The sequence below is a fragment of the Chelonoidis abingdonii genome, chromosome 4 (assembly GCF_003597395.2).
Source record: "Chelonoidis abingdonii isolate Lonesome George chromosome 4, CheloAbing_2.0, whole genome shotgun sequence".
NCBI lineage: Eukaryota > Metazoa > Chordata > Testudines > Testudinidae > Chelonoidis > Chelonoidis abingdonii.
Window position 1 is genome coordinate 12,686,633 of NC_133772.1, and position 21,381 is coordinate 12,708,013.

The 21,381-nt window shown below is 46.2% G+C and overlaps 1 protein-coding gene across 1 annotated transcript in view; it reads left to right on the top strand.

Annotated features, from left to right (window-relative positions):
- Positions 1–21,381, top strand: part of PLXNA2 (plexin A2) — a 321,397-nt gene that overhangs the window by 202,121 nt on the left and 97,895 nt on the right. Inside the window, exons 6-9 of the mRNA XM_032794137.2 lie at positions 6,273–6,396; positions 7,111–7,264; positions 8,909–9,005; positions 13,577–13,691. Of these exons, the coding sequence (XP_032650028.1) occupies positions 6,273–6,396; positions 7,111–7,264; positions 8,909–9,005; positions 13,577–13,691 (490 nt within the window). The remainder of the gene's footprint in view (positions 1–6,272; positions 6,397–7,110; positions 7,265–8,908; positions 9,006–13,576; positions 13,692–21,381) is intronic.

Here is a 21,381-nt window from a genome sequence, read left to right on the forward strand (position 1 = left end):
ACCAGACTGCCCAACCCCTCACTGACTCTGTCCATTGTTAGCGATATCACAGGGCCTACAAATCTTTTAAATCAATCCGATGGAGTGGTTATAGCGTTCTGGGTGCTCCACAGTTACCAGACAGGACCAGAATGTGTTGTGGAGGACCTTAATAAACAGGGGGCTTCCCAGCCAGGTTGTTCTCTGTCTAGTTGCTGCTTGAGCTATGGCGTTTTTTGTTTATACCCTCCCACTACAAGTCTCACTTTATCTGGTGATTAGAGCTGGAAGGTGAAAGGATCACTATGCCCTTTGCTATACTAGTTAATTAAAAGCAGCAAAGAGTCCAGTGGCACTTTATAGACTAACAGATGTAAGGTGCCACAGGACTCTTCGCTGCTTTTACAGATCCAGACTAACACAGCTACCCCTCTGATACTAATTAATTAAGTCTCACAACCCACCAGGGAGGGGAAGATAAGGATTTTTATCCTCATTTTGCAGAGAAGAAAACTAGGGCATGAAGAGACTTCATTTCTGCCACACAGTGGCTGTCATGATTATGTCGATTGTAAGCATTTTAGGGCTGTCTCTCACTGCATGTACAGCACCTCGCACAATAGGACCTTGATCTCAGTTTGAGCCCTCCAGGTGCTACTGAATAAAAACGACGATGATAACTTGCTCAAGGTCACACACTACATCAGTGGTAGGACAGGCAAAACCCAGGAGTTCATGCTCTCAGTCCCCCTTCCTGAACCATTACATGACTTTCCCTTGCCCAACATAGGGACTGGTAGCTTGTAGGAAGAGAACTCAGGCCAGGGGCATGGAGCGTAGCAGAGATAAGATAAAAGGGGAGCAGAGCAGAAAGGTTGGGGGAGCCAGACCATGCATTGAACTAGAGGGCTAAATCTGGCCAACAGCCTGCAGTATGCAGGCCACTACAACGCCTTCTTCCCTGCTGGTATTTTCCGACCCTTCCTTGGAGTTTTTCTGGCTTCCCACTGCCTGCGCAGAGCAATGATCATTTTTTAGCCCCTGTCTGAAGCTGTAAATAGTTTAGTTTATCTTACTGTTACTGAAGCCACTGTCATATTTGTTTGGAAGCCCCCAATGCCGGCGTGTTTGTGTTTCATTTGTCATCTCTTGCCTCTAACTTTTACATTTCACTCCTGCCAGATGGGCCAGCTGCTTCTGTGTTTGGTGGGGAGGTCACAGGTCAGGATGTGCCGCTCACGCTGCATTCACAGAGGGCTGACAAAAAGAGGCACAAAAGAGGGAGTTTAGGGGGCTGGGGAAATTGAAACTGAGATAGAGGTAGAGTGCTGAGGGAGAGAGAAAATAAAGCCCTTGTGACAGTAAAGTGGCCATGAAGGATACCTGAGCCAGTTCAGATACAGTAAGAACCAACTGAGAGCCTTGGTCCAGGATTCCAACTGCTTTTCTCACCTTCTTTCTGTTTTGAGTCTGTGTCTGCACTTCTGGGTCCTGGATGGTGAGAGAAATACCAAAACAACTGCAGAAGTTCTTTGTCATAATGCTGTATTCCTGGCCCAGCCAGAAGTAGGGAAGATGCGCTGGGGATCCTATGAAACAGTTTATCGATGTGGGATTTATGGACAGTTTTGCAGACTGGGGATACTCAGATCAGAATCCGAACTTGTGGGTGCTTAGCCAGAACTTTTGAGTGATTACCAAGGCAACTAAAGCTTTTGGATCTTGAAATCGTAACAATGTCTTGAACTGGTGTGCGAGTGAAAGACAGACAGACACAGACACCACTGACCTCTGCTGGATGGAATCAGGAGTGTGTGTCATAGGCTCTATACTGCCCATTTTAGTGCAGGAGGATCTCAGTTGTATCCACTGTTGCCATAAAACTCCTAAGTGACCAGGAGGATCTGAGTTCTATCCCTACTGCTGTCATTAATTTCTAAGTGACTACAGCATTTTCTTATTCGTGTTGTTTATTATTTAATATTACTATTGCAGTTGTGCCTAGAGGTCCCAGTCAGGGATTGGTGCCCCTTTGTTCTTGGCACTGGGCTTTTGTAAATGTATAATCTAAGTGTAATGATGCCCCTGGTTAAATTGCCTGTGGGGATTAAACCCATGATCTCTGGATCTAAAAGCAGGAGCTGCTGATGTTTGAGCTAAAGGGTCACACAGCAGCAGAACCACAATTCTCTATATTCCATCTAGAGGACGACAAAGAGCTACATTGTGTTAGGGGAGGTGCCTTTACATACATTCACCTCCACAAGCCCATGAGACCAAGGAACTAAAATCAAAACCAAAAGGGTGAAATGAGCTGTACTAACAGCTTCTGCATCCACTTAATCCCCCACAGAGGTCTTGGGAGGCAGGTTGGGGTAGGGATCAAAGAAGCAAGGGGAAGACCTGGAATTTAATATTGCAAAAGAAGAGATTGTGCTCTGGGCAAACATACAGTGGAGGCGTATTGGGGATTAGCTGAGTCTGATTTCACATTGTAGTTCATAAGTAAGCATTTCAATGCAGGTTTGCGCCTTTACCGATTGTTCCTTACATTAAAGTAGCACCCAAAACGTGTCAAGGTACATGTGTGCAGCCCACGGCAACAGGTCTCACAACCCAGGTTGTCAGACTCAGGCTCACAGGACTCGTGCTGCAGTGCCAAAAACAGCTGGGTAGGTATTGTGGCTGTGAAGCCCATCCCCGTCTTTTAGGCTTCAGAGTCTGAGCTGCAGCCCAAGCCCGAATGTCTACGCAGCTATGAGGAGCGCCATAGAATGAGCCCGAGTGTGTACACCGGGGCTCTAAGACTTGCTCCTGCAGTCTGCCACTTGTACTGCAGGGCTGAATAGGAGGATAGCCTCTGGCCCGAAGACCTTTTAGGCTGCCAATTAATCGTGGTGTTAATTTTTCTATGGACCGATTTTCAGGACCACGGCACAGGCCACTAACATTTGATCAAAGGGTATAAATCCATTAGCTGGTAGAAGTAGCAGGGTAGGGGACTTCCCACTGGAGGAGGACACAGCACACACTGTGTTGTACCTTGATTTAAGAAGCCTTCCAGGAGTCTGGGACATAACATGAGATTCCAAAAATCCCTACAAGAAATGGCCAAGGGAAAAGTATGTTTCCTTTTGCAGGATCCCTTGGTTCACCAGCATCCAAAAGAATGAGCAACCTGCCTCATGTACAGCATTCCCAAGATCCAGCTTGGGGTGCGATCTTCAGTCATTCGCTTTTACTTTATAATCAAGACAGAGAGGTTAATTTTACTAGTACTACTCCAGCAATTCTGCTCTTTGGGAGGTAGGTAGAGGCCTCAAGGAGATTGAGTATCCTTGGTCCAGTGGAATTTGCAATCTTCAAGGCACTCTCTATATGCTGCTCTCTGCATGCATGTTATTGTCTGCAGACCTATTTATCTCTGGCCACGTCTACACTACGCGCGAAAATCGATTTTAGATACGCAATTTCAGCTACGAGAATAGAGTAGCTGAAATCGAATATCTAAAATCGATTTACTTACCCGTCTTCACCGCGCGGGATCAATGTGCGCAGCTCGCCATGTCGATTCCGGAACTCCGTTTGTTTTGGTGGAGTTCCGGAATCGTTCTAAGCGCGCTCTGGGATCGATATATCCCGTCCAGATCAGATACGGTGCGTAGTCTAGACGGGGTGTCTGTTAGGGCTGTTGCCATAAATAGTATGATAAAAAAGAGCCATTCCAGTGAGTCAATGAGGTAAAGGCTCCAGTCAAGAGCTCACTTTCAAGCTATCTTACAGATTCACTTAAACCTCAATAATTCTTTTCTTTAGCAGCATTCATATTTAGATCCATTATTATGTTCCAAAAAAGAGAAGGTGGGGGAGGAGGACAGCTACATCGATTGTCAAGTATGGAAAGGGAAAGTGGTAACCTCCGTGCTTTTCTTATGCAGAAGCAAACCGCCTTTCAGCAATGAATATAGCTGCCTTTTTTTTTTTGTTTGAGTCCCAATTTTGCAAGGCTCTTGTCACCTCATTTAGGAGAGGTTTGGTACGGGGAGATTAAGACTCTTTGTGGAACAGTCAGTATATCTGCTAATGTAGATGTTTACCTAAGATTGCATCCAGCCCTGCCACAAGGAAAACAAAACAGCAACACCTGCTTTTGTGTTGAGTATTCGTTCCACTGACTTCAGTCCTAAGTGGGAGAAGAGCACTTTACTGCTTATAGTAACAAATACATTCAAATGGGTGCTTAGAGAAGCACTTGAACAGGGGTCTCAGGCCACTGGTAATAGCATTCAGAGGTTAACAGTAAGTGAAAGTTGATATAATTTAATGACTGTTCGTTGACACCAATAAAATTCAACATATGTCAGCCACTACTATATAGTGGAATCTGAAAGACTCTGCTTTTCTCATATACCATAGGATAGAAAAGCACTGTACTACTTCTCTGATACCACTATGCAGTGACAGCTGGTAATGCTTATTTTAATGGTAATTGTTCTGTGTAAGATAAGTTGGTGAGTCTCTATCCGGTTCCTAGTGGACAGGTGTCCACATTACCACCATTGGCCGTAGTTGGCCCCTTTATATTAGCTTATGTAACTGCAATTATACGGATGGTCATAAAATTATCCAGCTCTTTTAAAAATCCAGCTGCAGCCTCTGACTTGCTACCCTCTTGTGTTTGTACAGTGCCTAGCACAATGGGGCACCAACCTGGATTGGTCCGTAAGCAGGGCCGTAATAAACGTGCTTTATAGCTGCAGGGAAGGTCACAGCTTGACTCCACATACTGCATGGTAGCATTTTCAGTCCTCCCTTTTGTTGACTGGCTCCTTAATTTCCAATCATGGGGCAAAGTAGTGAGGTGGGAACTGATTAGCCCTTTTTACTTCACCTCTCCTGATTCGGAGAGCAGCTCTGATTCTGAATCAGAATTTCAGTCCACACTGAGGTTCTCCTCAGTGAAGTGGCTTCGGTGATGAGCACACAGCACGGCCGGCACGGCCGGCACTCCAGCAGCAGCACTCATCATTCACCTTAGCACACTTAATGGTTTCTTTGCAAGGCGGAAGGAGGGTGGGGAGAGTCAGAGAGATTTGAGCATGACAACTGAACTTAACTCTAGTGTCTCCAGTCTCAGGATAAGAAATCACAGCTTCCAGCACATCAAGACCCTTGGCTTTGTAAGAGACGATTTATTAGCCGCATGTTTTTCTTTTAATTAAAGTGCAGGTGCTGTCTTGTGAATGCCTTTTATTGCTTTTTATTTAAGGTAGCACGTGGATTGTGAGTTTGTTGTTGACTAAAATGAGGAGCTCAGAGTGCTGATCTGAGCCAGATATACTGGGCCTAGTTTTCAGAAATGCTGAGTTCCCACAGATCCACCTGAAGTCCTTGGGAGCTGTGGGTACACAACACCGCTAAAATCAGGCACAGGTTGGGTAGGACTGTGCACGTCTCCTGGCAGCACCGAATGGTCTTTTCATCCCAGGGCTCAGTACTCTTCCCTAACCCAGATGTGTCTGCTAGTGCATTTCTTTTCTGATCTGCAGCTTCTGCACCTGATAAAGTTGCATTTACTCCTTTCCATGGATATAAGACTGACTGCTTAGTTATCTGAATTTTGTTTTCGTTCAGTGAATTTCCTCTTATTCTTTGGGATTCTATACATCTTTGGGATCCTATACCTACTCAATAGTAATATGAAAGAAGGAAAGAAAACCTGCTTGACACTTGACATAATCCTTCTGTTGGGTAAACAGAGATTTTGGTTTACAGATTAATCCTGAGAAAGTGTTGTTACTGAATGGATTGTTACATCTTAGTCTAGAGAATGGTGGTGATTTTAAGAGATCTGCTATTGATTAAACATATTTCTGCATTGTATTTTACTGAAAGACAACACAGCTTTTGGAAATAAAAAGCCCAACAAAACATATTCAGACAAATAATTGTTTTAGGCACCTTAATCCTTGAGGGGGCCATTTAGGGATTTGGAGATTGGTCCTGCTTTGAGCAGGGGGTTGGACTAGGTGATCTCCTGAGGTCCCTTCCAACCCTAATAATCTATGATTCTGTACTGGCCCTGGAATCTGTGCACAGAGCTCTGTTGATGTACTTCAGTCCTGGTCATTATTATTCCCTGTTGCTGCACTTATCCAGCCAATGCTGGGCTCTGCTCCGACCGCTCTGCTGATGCACCACAATCCTGACCAGCAGTGGCACCCCCTGCTGTTTGACAGACAGAGATAAGTTCATCAGGTGTCCCTTTGCACTGATGCTTGTGTGTATATCAGGTGCTCCCGGAAGGACAAGTGCGAGCGAGCAGATGAGCCGTACCGATTTGCAGCCAGCATCAACCAGTGTATGAGTGTCACCGTGCAGCCCAGCAGCATCTCTGTGTCTGAGCACAGCCTTCCGGTAGGTACAGGTGGCAGGCGGTTCTGTGCGCAGGCCCTCAATCCCGTGGGCAAGGGTAGCTCAGTTGTGACAGACAGTGCTCCACACACACAGGCTCAGAATCATAATGACAGAGCCATTTTTTTCTCTACAAATACTTTCCCATGAACATGGAGTTCAGGTTCATGAAGAGGTTAGTAAGGGAAGGGATATTCCAATTCCTTAGGAGTCAGAGGTCACACAGACACCCACATTCCCAAATCCGGCCCCAGTGCCCACATTTTCACTGAGCAACTGCCAACCTCCATTAACCATTGAAGGAAAAGTTCTCTTTTCCCTGCCATTACTTGTCCCTCTGGGAGGATCTAGCTGCCCATAGGCTCCAGCTGTTCCTTTCTAAGCAGCTGCACACCCTCCCCATCAGGTGCTGCACTGGGGCAGGCAAGTCCCAGAACATGGGCCACTCTTTTCCCAGGGACTGGCTAGAGAGGGGACGGTGTGACCATCATATATCAGTGGAGAAAAACATTGCAACACTATCTACCTTTCCTCCTCTGGTTACAGCGAAAGGAGTGGCTGCGTGCCACATGTCTGGTCTTTTTCTCTGCGTAGGGTTGGTTGATGCTCCACAGAGAAGCAGCAGGTGCTGAAAATCTAAAGGGAACTCTGGGTAGTTCTGACAGCTAATGGGAACTTGGTTGTATTTTTTTTTTCTCTCCTTTTCCCTTGTTCCAGCTCAGCCTGCTGGTGAGTGATGCTCCAGACCTGTCAGCTGGAATCACCTGTTTGTTTGGAAACCTCACTGAGGTGGAAGGCCAAGTTTCCGGCAGCCAGGTTGTCTGCGTTTCACCAGCCCCTAAAGATGTCCCCGCCATTCCTGTGGACCAAGGTGAGCTGATTTCATGATTGGAGTATTGCCTGGTGGCAGGGGCGGCTCTAGCTTTTTTGCCACCCCAAGCACGGCAGTCAGGCTGCCTACGGTGGCTTGCCTGCGGGAGGTCCCCGGTCCCATGGATTCGGCGGCATGCCTGCGGGAGGTCCGCCGGTCGCATGGCTTCGGCGTACCCGCCGCCGAATTGCCACCGAAACCACAGGACTGGCGAACTTCCCTCAGGCAAGTGCCGAAGGCAGCCTGACTGACGGCCTTGCGGGGACTGGCTGGGCTCCCCCCGCGGCTTGCCGCCACAGGCACGTGCTTGGAGCGCTGGTGCCTGGAGCTGCCGCTGCCTGGTGGCCTTGTGTTTTGCCTGTGTATTCACCTTATGGGGGAGAGGAGCCAGCAATTGCTGAGTAGGGCTAGATCTAGCTGCCAGGCAGAGCAGAGCAGACCACAGCTGGGCTGTATGTCAATGCTGCCTGAACCCCTTTGATACTGTGCGGGATGACAAACCATCCAGGAATGGGGCTGGAGGTGGCTGTCCGGTAACAACCCAGATCCTCAGGATATAGGCTGTGCCCAAGAAACCCCAATAACTGATGAATCTTCAAGCCAGTTACCTTCTTGTCTCTCATCCCACCAGGGAACTCACCCTTCATGCTAGGCAGATGTGGGAGATGAAAGTGTGGGGGTTGCTGCACTCAGGCCTGACTCAGTTGCTGTGAGTAGGTGGATGAGGTTTCTATTTTTTGGTTTTGATCTTTGGGTTGTTTCTTCATTAATGTCACGCTGTCATATTCCCCCTCCCCCTCCCCCCTGCCTCTCTCTGTCCCCAGAATCATAATGCTACTTGTTTTAAACTCATTTTCTCCTTGGCGTGCTTCCAGGTGTCATCTGTGCTTTCCTGCTGTTATTTTCCTATATGTACAATGTTACGCTGAATTTGAGTGCTCATGAAAGTTAGGGGCTTGGAGAGAGCTAGGAAAGTGAAGAGCAAACTTCCCTCGCACAGCTCAGCTAGTGCAATTTATTCTTGATTATTCCAGTGGTGAGCCTCTTACTTAGCTCTGTTAATGCCCTCCAGTCCCTGCCTGCAACACCCCATCCTGGGCTGCATTTCAGGATAGACTGTGAACTATCCCCAGTCCTGTTGTTAGTTTATGTTGAAGGGAAACCTCCTCTGGGGAATGTGATGAGACTGCCACACTCATTTCACTTGTGACCTAAGGTGGAGTGCGAACCCTACTTTTCTAGTGTGTTTTCTCACCTCATTAGGTGTGATTTGACTGTGGGGGGTGTTTCATGGCACCAGTTGGCACAGCTTCCCGGGGGCTCTGGGAGAGGCTGTGTCATGTTCTCGTAGCAGCTTCCACTGGACAGCCATGGACCAGCACGGCATGTTCCATTGAAGTCCCCAGAGGATACACAGTGTGTGCATTATTGGCTGCTCAGAGACCCTTAGCTTTCAGAGACCCGGTGCAGCGTGGTGTCCTCGTGCACCAGTGGAACCAGAGGTGCTTGGATTTTCTCCACACCACACCAGAAGTGGGGGGGGCTCAGCGAATCGTCGAGCCTGCCTTGAGAGAGAGCCAGTACCTCATCCATTGCAATCGCCATTATTTCTGGTGTAATCACCCTCCCCTCGTCTCTTTCCAGACTGGTTCGGGTTGGAGCTCCAGCTGAAATCCAAGGAGACAGGCAAGATGTTCGTCAGCACCGAGTTCAAATTCTACAACTGCAGTGCTCACCAATTGTAAGACACCCTCTCCCTCCTTTCCCACTTTCCCTCCCCACCAGCATCCCAGATCCAGGCCCCTGGTTCTTCCCCCCCGAATGGAGCCTGTTGTCTAAGTACATAGTGGAATGGGTTTCTTTATTAACCTCTCGAGTGTCACAGCTGATGCACACCCCAGGAAGACAGGATTCCTTCCAGGACACCTAGTGTGCCATGCCAGACTACAGAACTGCTCTGAGGTGTATTGTGCCACCAAGATGGACATCGGCCAAATGCGTGTAGGGCAGCACAGCGGATTAAAACAGAAGAGGAATAAGATTTTCAGTCATGTACTGGGGGAGGTTCTGGCTTGATGCTGGCAGTTTGACCTTTCAGGGTCGGCAGCAACAGAGAGAAACTGAGAGATCCCCACCATGTGGAAACTTTTCCAAGAGCACCGAGATTTATCTGCCTTAGCAGAGAATGAGTGTGTCTGAAAGAAGCTTGACCTGCTGGTGCCCCCAAGCTGCATGATCCTGCAACTGTGAGCTCAATTCCATCCTTACTCACAGGCAGCTGGGGGGAAGGGAGAGAAGAAAGTGCCCGGGAATTCCCTATAAAGCAGCTCCAAATATCTATAGGAGAATCAGAAGTCTTTCTCTCCATAAACTGCTAAGACAGGGCAGGGATGTGTTCTGTTGTAGACTCTCAAAAGGAAGACAAAGGGGGATGGGGCAGCAAGAGGTGTGGGAAAAGGGACAGGGTGGTTATGCCAGGAGAGCACAGGAGTGGTGTGAAGGGAACTAGGCTGGGTTTGCTGTTCAGCTTGTTTTTCAGACGTGCAGGGAGAAAATGTTTCTACTAGAGATGACGGGTTTGCTGTGTCTCCTTCCCCTAAGATCAGGCCAGAGAAGCCCCGCAAAGCTCTGAGCTCCTTTCAGCTTCACAGGAAAAGATCCTAGCAGGCGAGTGCAGGCCCTGTCAGTTGCCTCAGAAAGGGCAGACTGTAGACACAGGTGCCACTTGGTTCTCAATCTGCTTTTGAGATGGCTGAGCAGTGCAGCAGCGTGTTCCCCACAGCAGCCTTTCCCCCGGAAGCCCTTGGGGCAGAACGCTGCTGGCTGGGGTTTGTTAAAATTTCTGAAGTGTTTATAGATATCTCAGTGGGAACAGACAAACCGAAACCTCGCACAACCAAAGTGAAACGTGTAGGACATGGGAGACTGTGAATACCGTGCCAAAGACCAGCTAATGAAAGGCAGGCCTGAACTGCTCTGCTGGGGAAGCAGCTCCTACTGCCAGGGATTGGACAGCTGGCTCCAGAATGGTAGACGTTAGAGCTGGAAATGCTCTGTTAGCCCTGCCTGCTTTATCCTGCTGCCAGGGGCCAGGGAGTGTCCAAGCAGGGTTGTTTCCTTTTCTATTCAGCATTGCTTTGTCCAGCCTAGCTTTCAAGTCCCAGGTAATGGGGCTTCTGCCACTCCTTTGGGAGACTTCCACAGTCCAATAGGCTTGGCTTTCGTGTCATTTTCCTGGCATTCAGCCTACATTTTGCCTTTAACTTCAGTTCAGGCACTACAGAGAGAGTGCTCATATGAGTCCCTCGATAGATGGGTCTCATTACTCCCAGTTATAGCCCATCGGCAAATCCACACTGCACGCTCTCCCCTGTACTTTCATATCCCTATAGACAGTGATGTCCCCACTTCCTCATCCCTTAGCTAAGCATAATGGACTTTAGAGATCTTTCTCTTCCCCTCCTTGTAAATCCGTCCTTCAAGTCTCTTATGCAGTCTTGTTGCTCTTCCCTGAATTCCCACCAGTTTGGCTGGAACAAGGATGTCCCTTCAGGAGATCTGGCTGGAGCTCCTGCTGCTCCTAACCTTACCTGGGAGTGGAGATTTGAACTGGATGTCGCAATAAGTCTACTCTGCCCTCATCACTTTCTAACAGGAAATTACACTAGGGGTCAGACATAGCATAAGTGACTAATTCTTACAGGCAAAGTACTAAAAGTGTGTCTTCCATAAAATCTACACTGCCTTGCGCTGCTGTCTGAGGGCACCAGGGGCATGAATCAGGCATGCTGGCAGAGAGCTCACCAATTAGCCCCTGAATGAGACAGACCTAGAAATGGCTCAGTGTCCTTTGCCAAACTTCAGGAGTGGAGGATAATCTGTTCCTTTTGGCTTCACAGCAGTGTGGGGAATGACTTTTCCTTCTCTGGGTTTTGGATGGTGCAGCGTGCTGAACTCTGCTGTTTCTCACAGGTAGCATGTCCAGCCGTGTAGTACATCATCGAATGGAGGCAGCCTGTAGGGGTGGAGTGATTTTGCTAACCCTCATCAGCTGGGTTCTTGTTTTGCAAGCGTAAAAGCTGACATGGTTTGGATCTGGGCTCCATTAATGCAAGTCCCCACAAAGTTCAAGGGAGGGCTGAGGAATCTGATAAATGGTTCTGGTTTGGGGCCCATTTCTAGCAGGGAGGGACTAAACCCTTTCTCAGAGTGAGAGGTTCCCAGATGCTATAGGGCAAGGATGCTTCCTGGTTTAGAAGAAAAGTGGTCCCTTTTTTTTTATTTTAGTGGAAACTGCTTTCTGAGGGGACTTTGCTGGGGCGAGGGAGTGACTGTGTGAGAAACTCTCTTCATGAAAGAGCCAAGGCACTCACTGTGGATGAGCTTTCAAGAAGTCACTTGTCTGTGACTCCCTGTCCAACCTTTGCCCCTTCCCAGCTGAGACAGAGTAGAGCTGAGGCGGCAGCAAGAAAACCACACATTACAATGACAGGCACCTAACCAAACTGTTGGGCTTGATCATCAGAATGACCTTCCTCCTCAGTCGTGCTGAGCCAAGCAGAGAGCCCCTTCTACCCCAGATCGGAAAGCTAAAGGTCGGGTCCAAAGTGGGAGGGCAGGAGTGTGGCAAACCGAAATGGAGACAGAAATGGGTCAAATAAAGGAATAATTAAATAAGCTCCCAGCCCTTGATATTGCTACCCAGATTTACATTTTCATGATTAGAATAATAATCCTTAGCTATTAAGAACGCTACAGATGCTTAAGAAGGAAAATACAACTCAGATGTAAAAAGAAGCCATTAAATATGCATTTTAGTGACAGTAACTTTAGAAAGAAAATAACAGAGCATTGGCTGTCTTGTCCAGTGCACGAACAGGGGTGCATATCCCCCCTTCAGTTACACAGTCCATGTCTTTGGGTGAATTAAAGATCCCTGGAAACCATGCGATATGCTGACCATGGTCAGTTACCGAGGGGTTGTCTACACATAAAATGCTGTAGCGGCGCTGCTATAGCACATTGATGAAGATACTGCCCGCGCTCACTGGAGGAGTTCTGTCGCGTAGGTACTCCACCTCCCCAAGAGGTGGTAGCTAGGGCAAGGGGAAAATCCTCCTGTTGACTTAGCCACTGTCTAAGGGTGGGGGAGTTTGGTTTGACTGTGTCACTCAGGGGTGCTCACATCCCTGAGCAATGTAGTTATACCGACCTAATTTCCTGGAATAGACCTGCTCTAAGAAATGGCCTGTCACATAGGAAAGCTGCTTCTGAGACCAAAGGAAGCTTTATTGCAAATATCAACAATTGTTATGAGCCACACAGCTCATTGTCAGCAGATTAGGAGGTGTGAGGTAGTAAATACTCAGTCAGTTCCTGGACTGGCAGGCTCAACCCATGTCAAAAACCATGTCCTGCACCATTGGCCTCATCTGACATCAAGCACAGATACTTGCTATGCCCCCAAGCAATCTAACGTGCTCCAGGTTTGAACTGGAGTGAAAAATGCCCAATAGAAATGTTTACAGTTGATGACTTGAAATATTTCCAATTTTTGAAAACAATTGAGCCAATTTTCTTCAAACCTGGCTTGTTTGTAGATACCATTGAGGTTTAAAATCAGTCAAGATTGCACTGTATTGTTTTTTCTTGTACCTTATGTCCTGTTGTAAAAGATGCTTCAGCTTGTGTTAATAAGTCATGTAAAGACTGGCTATATTTTAGAGCATGAGGGGCAAAATCCCGGTCACTCCCCCACTGAGCATCTTGGCGCCTTTTTAATTTTTACTCACCCAGCGTCACTCTGGGTCTTTGGCGGCACTGAAGGAAATGCCGCCGAAGACCTGCGGCACAAGTGAAGGTCCTGCCACCGAGGTACCGCCGAAGACTCGGAGCGCCTCTGGCTGAATAAAAGCACCGCCTCATGAGTAAAAGCGCCGCAGTGGGTGGCGCCTTTTTTTTTTTTGTATTCTCCCCTTGTTCCCTCCGCCTGGCTACACCACTGACTGTTCCCTGCCCCAATGAACTTCCAGTCTAAATAGATGAAACTGTTGACGGATGCAGAAATAGGAGCAAATAATTGAGGTGATGTTTGGCATGCAGGTTATTGGGTCCCTGATTTTTTTTTATTTTATTTATTTATTTATTTTATTTATTTTAGCAATTTTGTCTTAGTTTTCTACCAGGAACGTATCTTCATATGTATAAACTTGTGTACATTCTGATGGATAGTCCTGTCTGTTCCAATGTCAAGTTCATTTCCCGATAATCATCTCTGTAACACGGACCTTATTTCTTTCTCTGGCTCTACAGGTGCCTGTCTTGCGTGAACAGCGCTTTCCGCTGCCATTGGTGTAAATATCGGAACCTTTGCACTCATGATCCCACAACTTGTTCATTTCAGGAAGGACGGATCAATGTTTCTGAGGTATTGGGACTGGGTTAGGAAATGTTTTCTTACTGGCCTTTTTCTGTTCTGAGCTGACCCGGCCATTCTGTGGAGCAGTGTGTGATATGGTTGGCGTATCCGACGTTTGTAAGAGGTTCTCCTGTTTCTCTGGCAAAGAGCTGTGCTCTTGTCCCATTTTTCTCTGGGCTTGGCTACACTCAAAACTCCAAAGCGCTGCCGCGGGAGTGCTCTTGCGGCAGCGCTTTGAAGTGCGAGTGTGGTCACGGCACCAGCACTGGGAGAGAGGTTTCCCAGCGCTGCAGCTACTCCACCTCCTCATGGGGTTTAGCTTGCAGCACTGGGAGCCGTGCACCCAGCGCTGAGGCACTGTTTACACTGGCGCTTTGCAGCGCTGTAACTTGCGCACAGGGGTGTGTTTTTTCACACCCCTGAGCGAGACAGTTGCAGCGCTGTAAAGCGCCAGTGTAGCCAAGGCCTCTGTGTTTGGTCTGGTCTCAGCTGGTACCCGGACGTGCAGAGGCAGTAGCAAACAAGAACAGAGCAGGAAAATGTCATCTAACAATAGCGATGGGCCTAAATTGATCCCACCTCTAAGATTTGGCTACATTCAGACTGACTAATAATTAGCACTCACTTAGTACTGTCCATCCAAGGATCTCAAACATGGGTGAGCATCACTAATCCCATTTTATATATGGGGCACACGGAGCTGCAGTGACTTTCCGAAAATCACAAAGCAAGTCAATTGCAGAGCTGGCAGGAGGAATCCCCACGGCCTATCGATTGGGCTGCATTTCCAGGTCTGAATTTTTTGACTGTGGCCTGACTGGATAATGGTTTGATTTGGGATTTCTCCTCGAACAAAGAAATAGTCCCAGTTCTGTGAGATCAGGACAAAGCAGCTGTTAGCTCCTTCCACTGCAGATACCACATGCACTGCCAGGTTGTTTGCCAGAACAGTGCCACTTCATGGCCCCTTGCGGTGTCTGCTCTGAGTTTGTAAACTCCTCTGCAAGGATCACATCTTCTTTCTATTTTGGGAGGTGCTGAGCACAGCTGCGGCTGCCTTTAGAAATAAGTCATGATGATCTCTGCCAGTCTGGCAGGCTTTTGGTCCATGCCTTTACTGCTTCTACATCTGTGTCTTCACAGCATCTGCAGCAGGCACATGTTTATGGAGTGTCCTTCCGACAGAGGGCCACACAATGCCTTGCCTGAGGCAGTCAGTGGCCACAGGGGCTGCCAGCTTTTACTTGATTTATGGCTCCCTTGAGGCTAAAATGCTTTGAATGAGGCAAGCTTCTGAAAACTAGGATGAAATGGCTAAGGAAGCGAGAGGAAGAGAGCAGAACACTGAGCTATGAAAGTTCCCTTTATCGCTTTTTAGAAGCTCATTGAGCTGCTAACTAAATCAACAAGTAATGTGAGACTAAAGCAACCCGTGTGCCTCTCTGGTTAAAATGATGCCAAGAAACATGTAATACAAAGTAAGAAACATAAACGAGTTACACGTGTGCGTACATCAGCGGAGGGGATCAGCAATGGTGAAGAGACCAGCAAAGGTAATTGGGAACAGGTGCTGCCGCCTTTGTCAGCCGTTTACGAGAGGAGGCACTTACCTCAAAGAAGTGTTTCAAGCAGCAGAGTGTGAAGATGCCTGAGGAGAAACTCCCATCCTGGAGACAAAGCGAAAGCTTTACCATCCTGGTACAAAATCAAGTAACTTCCTTTCAAGGGAGCAAGAGGGAGCAAAAATCTTTGCTTTTGCTACTCTGTAGTGATGTGATAATTTTTTTTCTTCCCCTCCTGCTCAGCGTTTTCTCTCTTTTCCATGGCTTTGCAATTATGTTTTATGCTTCCACAGCACATTCAGTCCAATCATCTCAAAACCCTTGGTAGGGTTAGGTAGGGTATTTTATTTTCCCAGTTTTACATGTGGGAAACTGGAGACAGAGCGAGGACGTGACTGGCCCAAGGTCACGCAGTGGGTGTGTGGTAGAGTCGGGAATAGGATCCAGGAGTCCTGACTTCCCATTTCTGCTCTAATCACGGAATTAGAGGACCACTTCCTATTTCTATTACAGGGAGGCCTTTTCCTTAGGTCTCTGTTTCTGTTGCTCTTTCTCTATCTCGTTTAGCCGGTGGATCTTCTCTTAGCCTGGTTCTTACCAGTGGATGCTACGTGCTGTCTGATGCTTTTCTGTGATTACCTTTGATGCAGGGAATGTTGATAATGTGGATGGTCCACTGTTCATCGTGGTTACCCTGCACCCATGAACATACATGCAAGCCCAACCACCAAAGGCTAATTTGTCTGCCTTTTTTCAAAAAAGGAAATGAATTGCTACTTGTGTACACAATGTATTCCTACTGCCTTTATTATGGGCACTTCTTTCCTGCAAATTCACGGGGTCAGGTAATTATCTGGGAAAAAGTTTCCTCACTTAACACAGTTCAGATCACAATGATCTCACCGGGCCCTAGTAAAAAGTTCGTGCTCACAGGCTACATTGCCTTCATAACGGAAGGTTTATTGTCTTGGAAACAGAACGTAAGCAACAGTATTGCAGCCAGAACTGCCTCCATGAGGGCAGAATGGCCAAACAGAAGCACATGCTGCAGGCCCACTCTCACACCTGTGCACACTCAGACACACTTGCTCTCACACAAGCATTTGCACGCACACACTCTTGCATGGGCTTAGAAATATTCTCATATTTTAAGTTTAATTTAGACTGTTCCCAGGCGGGAAAAACTCAGATATTTCTGGTCCTTGGGGATCTATTTTCCAACAGGACTCGTTTATGCAACTCCTTTGATGCTACTAGGAGTTGCCAGTTTCTGTTAAGGAGGAAACAGAACCCAGAGTCTTCAAAATGGGGTTCCACTATGCAAGGTGACTTTGTGAAAATGGCATCTTCTTATCACAGATCTGCTCCCAGCTCATGTTCAGAGTCAGATCTGCTGGCTATAATGACTAAAGTAATCTTGTGCTGCTTTTTCATGCTGTTCACCCTGCAGAACTGACAAAGCTACAAGGGAGTGACCTGGATGCTATTCCTCCATTTGCACCATCATCAGAATTGTTTACTCTACCCTGATTACTGGGTTAAGCAACTACACCTGTGCAATCTTGCCTGCTGGGGGATGGTAGTTGGCACAGGTGTCTCTGATAGCTTAATCTGAGGACAGTTGGGTTGGCCTAGTGTCACTGAGGGGTGGAATTTGCCCTGCAGAACCTCTGTTGCTGGTGATGATGCATGAGAAGGAATGAACTCAGTGTGTTGACTCTCAGTTTGAATTTGTGGTACTGAGCCTTTAAAAAATTATATTGCTTATAAACGGGGCACATTTGATCTGGAGTCATTGCCATAGTAAGCATGGAATCCCATGATAACAGTAAGACAGAGCTGCTTTTCCAAGTGGAGCTGATTGATGACAGATCTGATTGATCCTGATTTATGACATCTGCCAGAAACTGCCCTTCATCCCAGGTGGAGCATCCCCTTGCAGCCAATCAAAACCCTTAGAAAACAGTTTCCCGTTCTCTAAGAATTAAAACAACAAACTACTTAATTCCTCAGCAGGTTATTTTAAGCCACATGACTTTCATTAATATCAGTACAAGTCACACCGTTAAATATCCCTGCGCAAGGTGCTGAAAATACAGAGGCCTGGGGCACACCTGCGTCCATAAAAATGAGGGCTTTCTGGGGTGAGACCGCAGAGGGATTTCATAGCACTGACTGTCTCACTTTCTTATATGGCTTTAGCCCCTGACGCAAAACAGATGGAGCCTTGAGCTGAATTTCTCCACTTTCTGCAGACTCAAATTGAACCTATAACATGATTTTAATGTGTGTGAGGAGGTTCGGGTTTTGTACGTGTGTGTGGTGATTATGGGTATAAAATATGTCTGTGTAAATGTATAAAACATGCAGACAGAGAGGGATGTAGATACATAAATACATTCTTCTGCCCCATCCCAGTGGGGAGAGAGAACCAAATAAATCCTATTAGTTTCCCAGGATGTGGGATCCATTCCCTCTTAGATGTCCACTGTGTGCAGATAATGTCATTTCCATATGTGAGATGCTGAATCGGGGAAATGGAGTGTTTCAGGCTCTGAGAGCTTACAGAGAGCCAAATTTCATATCCATTCTGACTCTTTCGGGTTTAGGTTTGAGTTATTATTGCTTTTAGAGGGATGTCTTTACAACTAATTGTGTCTATTGGTGCTTTCAGGGATGCTTAAAGTTCCTTGCAAGAAATAATATAAAGCTGAAGCTTCCTTTTTTTTTTTTTTTTTACACTAAAATCTCTACCTTTAAATACATGGGCTGTAAGAGTGGGAATGTGTTAGCTCTGGAGAAGCATACTAGGGGCTTTATCTAAAGTCAGTGGCACTCTTTCCATTGACTTTAGTGTGCTTTGGATCAGGCCTGACTCCTGGAGAGACAAGTTTGGTGAAGCTATTTGGCAATTACTCAGGAAAAAGAACTAGTAGCAATGAAAAAAGCCTTATGCAGCAGGATTAACTCTTCCCAGCTTTGAAACTGTGTGGTTGGGTTTATTGGTAACATTTTTTTCAATCGTTAGATTTGTATCGGCTGGAGCCTGGAGTGTTCGTCAATGTTTGGGAACAGGAGCACAGGAAATAGTGATAGCGGGATGGGAGGGAGAGCGAGCCCAATCTGAAACTACAGGGGATGACAAGATAAAGTGCAGGGATTTAATCTGGTTCCCACTGAAGTCAAGGGAGCTTTGCCTCTGACTACAATAGGAGCAGGATTGCACCTCAGGCACGGGTTGCAAAGGGGTACATTCACTGGAGAAACCTGGTCTACACCTGAAACGTAGGCTGACCTAGGAACATCACTCAGGGCTGTGAAACATTTCATGCCTCGGCATTGTACTTAGGTCAACCTCATCCCAGTGTAGACACAGCAAGGTCAATAGAAGGATTCTTCTGTCAACTTAGTTACTACCTCTTGGCGAGGTGAATTAATTACATCAACAGGAAAACCCCTTCCATCAATGTAGTACCTACACTACCGCACAGCTTAGACATAACCTGATCTAAACTGCTGTTTTTAATTTATTATTTATTATTAATTATTGCAATGCTGTAAATACATGTGGCCTACTTTACAAAATACAGGCCAAGACACAGATTGCAACTGAATTCATACAGCAAAAAGACAGGACAAAAGGTCATATAATAGAGAATTTACCAGTGAAAATCAACCACTGAGTCAGTTCAGTTTCTTCTTTCCATGCTTGGCTTCTGAGGGCCAAATTCTGTTCTCTTTTCCATTAGGTTAAATCTGGGGTAATGCCCTTGACATCGGTGGAGCAGCTCCTGATTTACACCAGCGAGAGCAGTATCTAGGTCTGAGTGTTTAGCATGGGTTAATGCTTATAACTTTTGTGCATAATTACTTGATGCTGCTCATATGGAAAGCCTAAATAAGTGCCTTACTGAAGGGAAATGCCCCAAAATTCTAGAGTAGTTTGCCTGAGAGAGCAGCAGAGGTGGCTGCATTTCATTGGTGTAGAATTTGTATAGTTCCTTTGGGATCTTTGGGAGTAGAAGCATTAAATATGATCACCTCTGTAGATTGTATGTGTAGATATTTCATAGGCAGGACATTCTATAATATGTGTCACTCTTGCATTGAAGAGTGGGGGTACTAATGCCCATTCTAAATCACTACAGGATTTACTTCTCATAAATGACAAAAGAAAGTAAACTTACGGAACAAATCATGTATTCCGCTGACAGCATCTCTTTCCCTTTTATGGAGCACTCAAGGGACACTCAGAACTTCATAGCGGCAGCAGTGATAAAATTCAGCAGCAGCAGCACAGGCACCTGCCATTTGAGTTAAAGGAGCATCTCCATTAGCTGTCAGCTGTATAGGGCTTGTTGTGCTTTTTTTATTCCAACCAGTAGAGGGAAGTGGTGTGCACAAGAATGCACATGCACACACCCCTCCTTATGAAATTTCTGGAAAACATTGATAAACGCCTGAAGTTTATTAACAATAGAAGTGGTATTCATACAGTGTGCAGTGTATCCCAAACTAAATAATTGTGATTAAAAACTCACTCATAATGGATAAGTTAGGAGAGATTGTATCTGGACAGGCACACACACTGTGTACAAGTCTACATATCTGCACAAAAACAGTTACACATACCTGCATACCCAGTCGTGTATACAGAGCATGCAAACACATTTGCAGGTGCCCAGGTGCATTAATGCAGTTACATGTACCTATATGCTCCATCACATGCATAGGCTATGGAAATGCATGTGTGCACAGATGACCTTGTGCATTACTGCAGTGACAAATTTTTTTAAAAGAACCGAAAGCAAAGCAGAGAATTGGGATTGGAACTGGCACAAACAGGGAATGGAGCGGCCCCGATGGTGCTTTCAGTAATGTATGTATGCAACTTCTGAGCAAACTCAGCACCCTCCACGAGCCCCTGCAGGTTTTGTAGCTTCAATCCCTCATCTGATAAATTCAGTAAAAATGGCCAGCAGCAATGTGGTCCCCACAAGTGCCTGTGCTGTTGGTAATGTGGAATCTCCCTGAATATGCCTCTATTCCAAACTTTATGTCCCCTTATTAATACAATCATTGTAGCTGTCAAACAACATATAGTTGCTGCACTTTTTCCCTTGTCCCCAGAGTAGAGTGCACTCAGAATCTGACTGACTCTTTATTTTCCCCAGTATCCCAATGTGACATTTTTCTCCCAGTGAAACTCTTGCTAAAAGAAAAAATCCATTATGTCCTACTTGCCTCTAATGATGATAGAAAAGTTTTTGCTACCAGCAATTTCAGCTCTACAGATATGATATGAAAAATGTGAGTTCTGTTTTTTTTCTCCTGTATAGGAAAAAAGAATTTCTTCAAAACTCAGCTTGTCTAGTGAATGATTGTTGCCAAGAAGGATAATGGTCCATAACATATTCATTTTTTCAGGGCTAAATATTGAGATTCTCCTGCAACGACACAGTTAAAAGTGGTTGGTGTTTTTTGATGGGGCGGAGGGTTGAGCAGCTAAATACAGACCCACTGAAATGCAGTCTTCTCTGGGGTGGAGGCTGGTTTCTGTTTAATAATGCACAACAGAGAGAACAAGGAAGGAACTTTTGTTCAAGGACATTGGGGGAAAGCCCTGTCTTAGACAATTGCACAAGCTCTTAAGAGTGCCTACAGCTCTTCAGAGAGCCCTTGCAGCATGATTCTTAGCTGTATAAATGCTGAATCAGCCCTGCTGTGATTTCAACTTGTGATACCCAAGCATTAGCTATGTCAGAGTCAATGCTTAAAACAGTAAGCATTCCCTTTCAGCTTATAAAGTCACTACATTGGAGGAACGGTCATTTTTTCCCCCCAGGATGGCCGTCTTCCCCTCTGCTGGAGTTTAAAATCATTCTTGGCTGTTAATCTGTGGAAGGCCTGTTAGAAATAAAATAAAATATATATAGGGAAAAGTGCCATTAAAAAAGAGTTTATGAGGCAGCAACTTAAGCTACTGGCTCTCCCATACTGGCCAGCGTCTGTTTCTCATTTACAACATGCCTGACTCAGTGGAGAGATGAGATCCCATCAGTATAGCTGTGAGCTGGGCAGGGCATTCATTCAGCCTGCCTAATGGTGACTAATGAAATTCATGGGTTTCCTCCTTG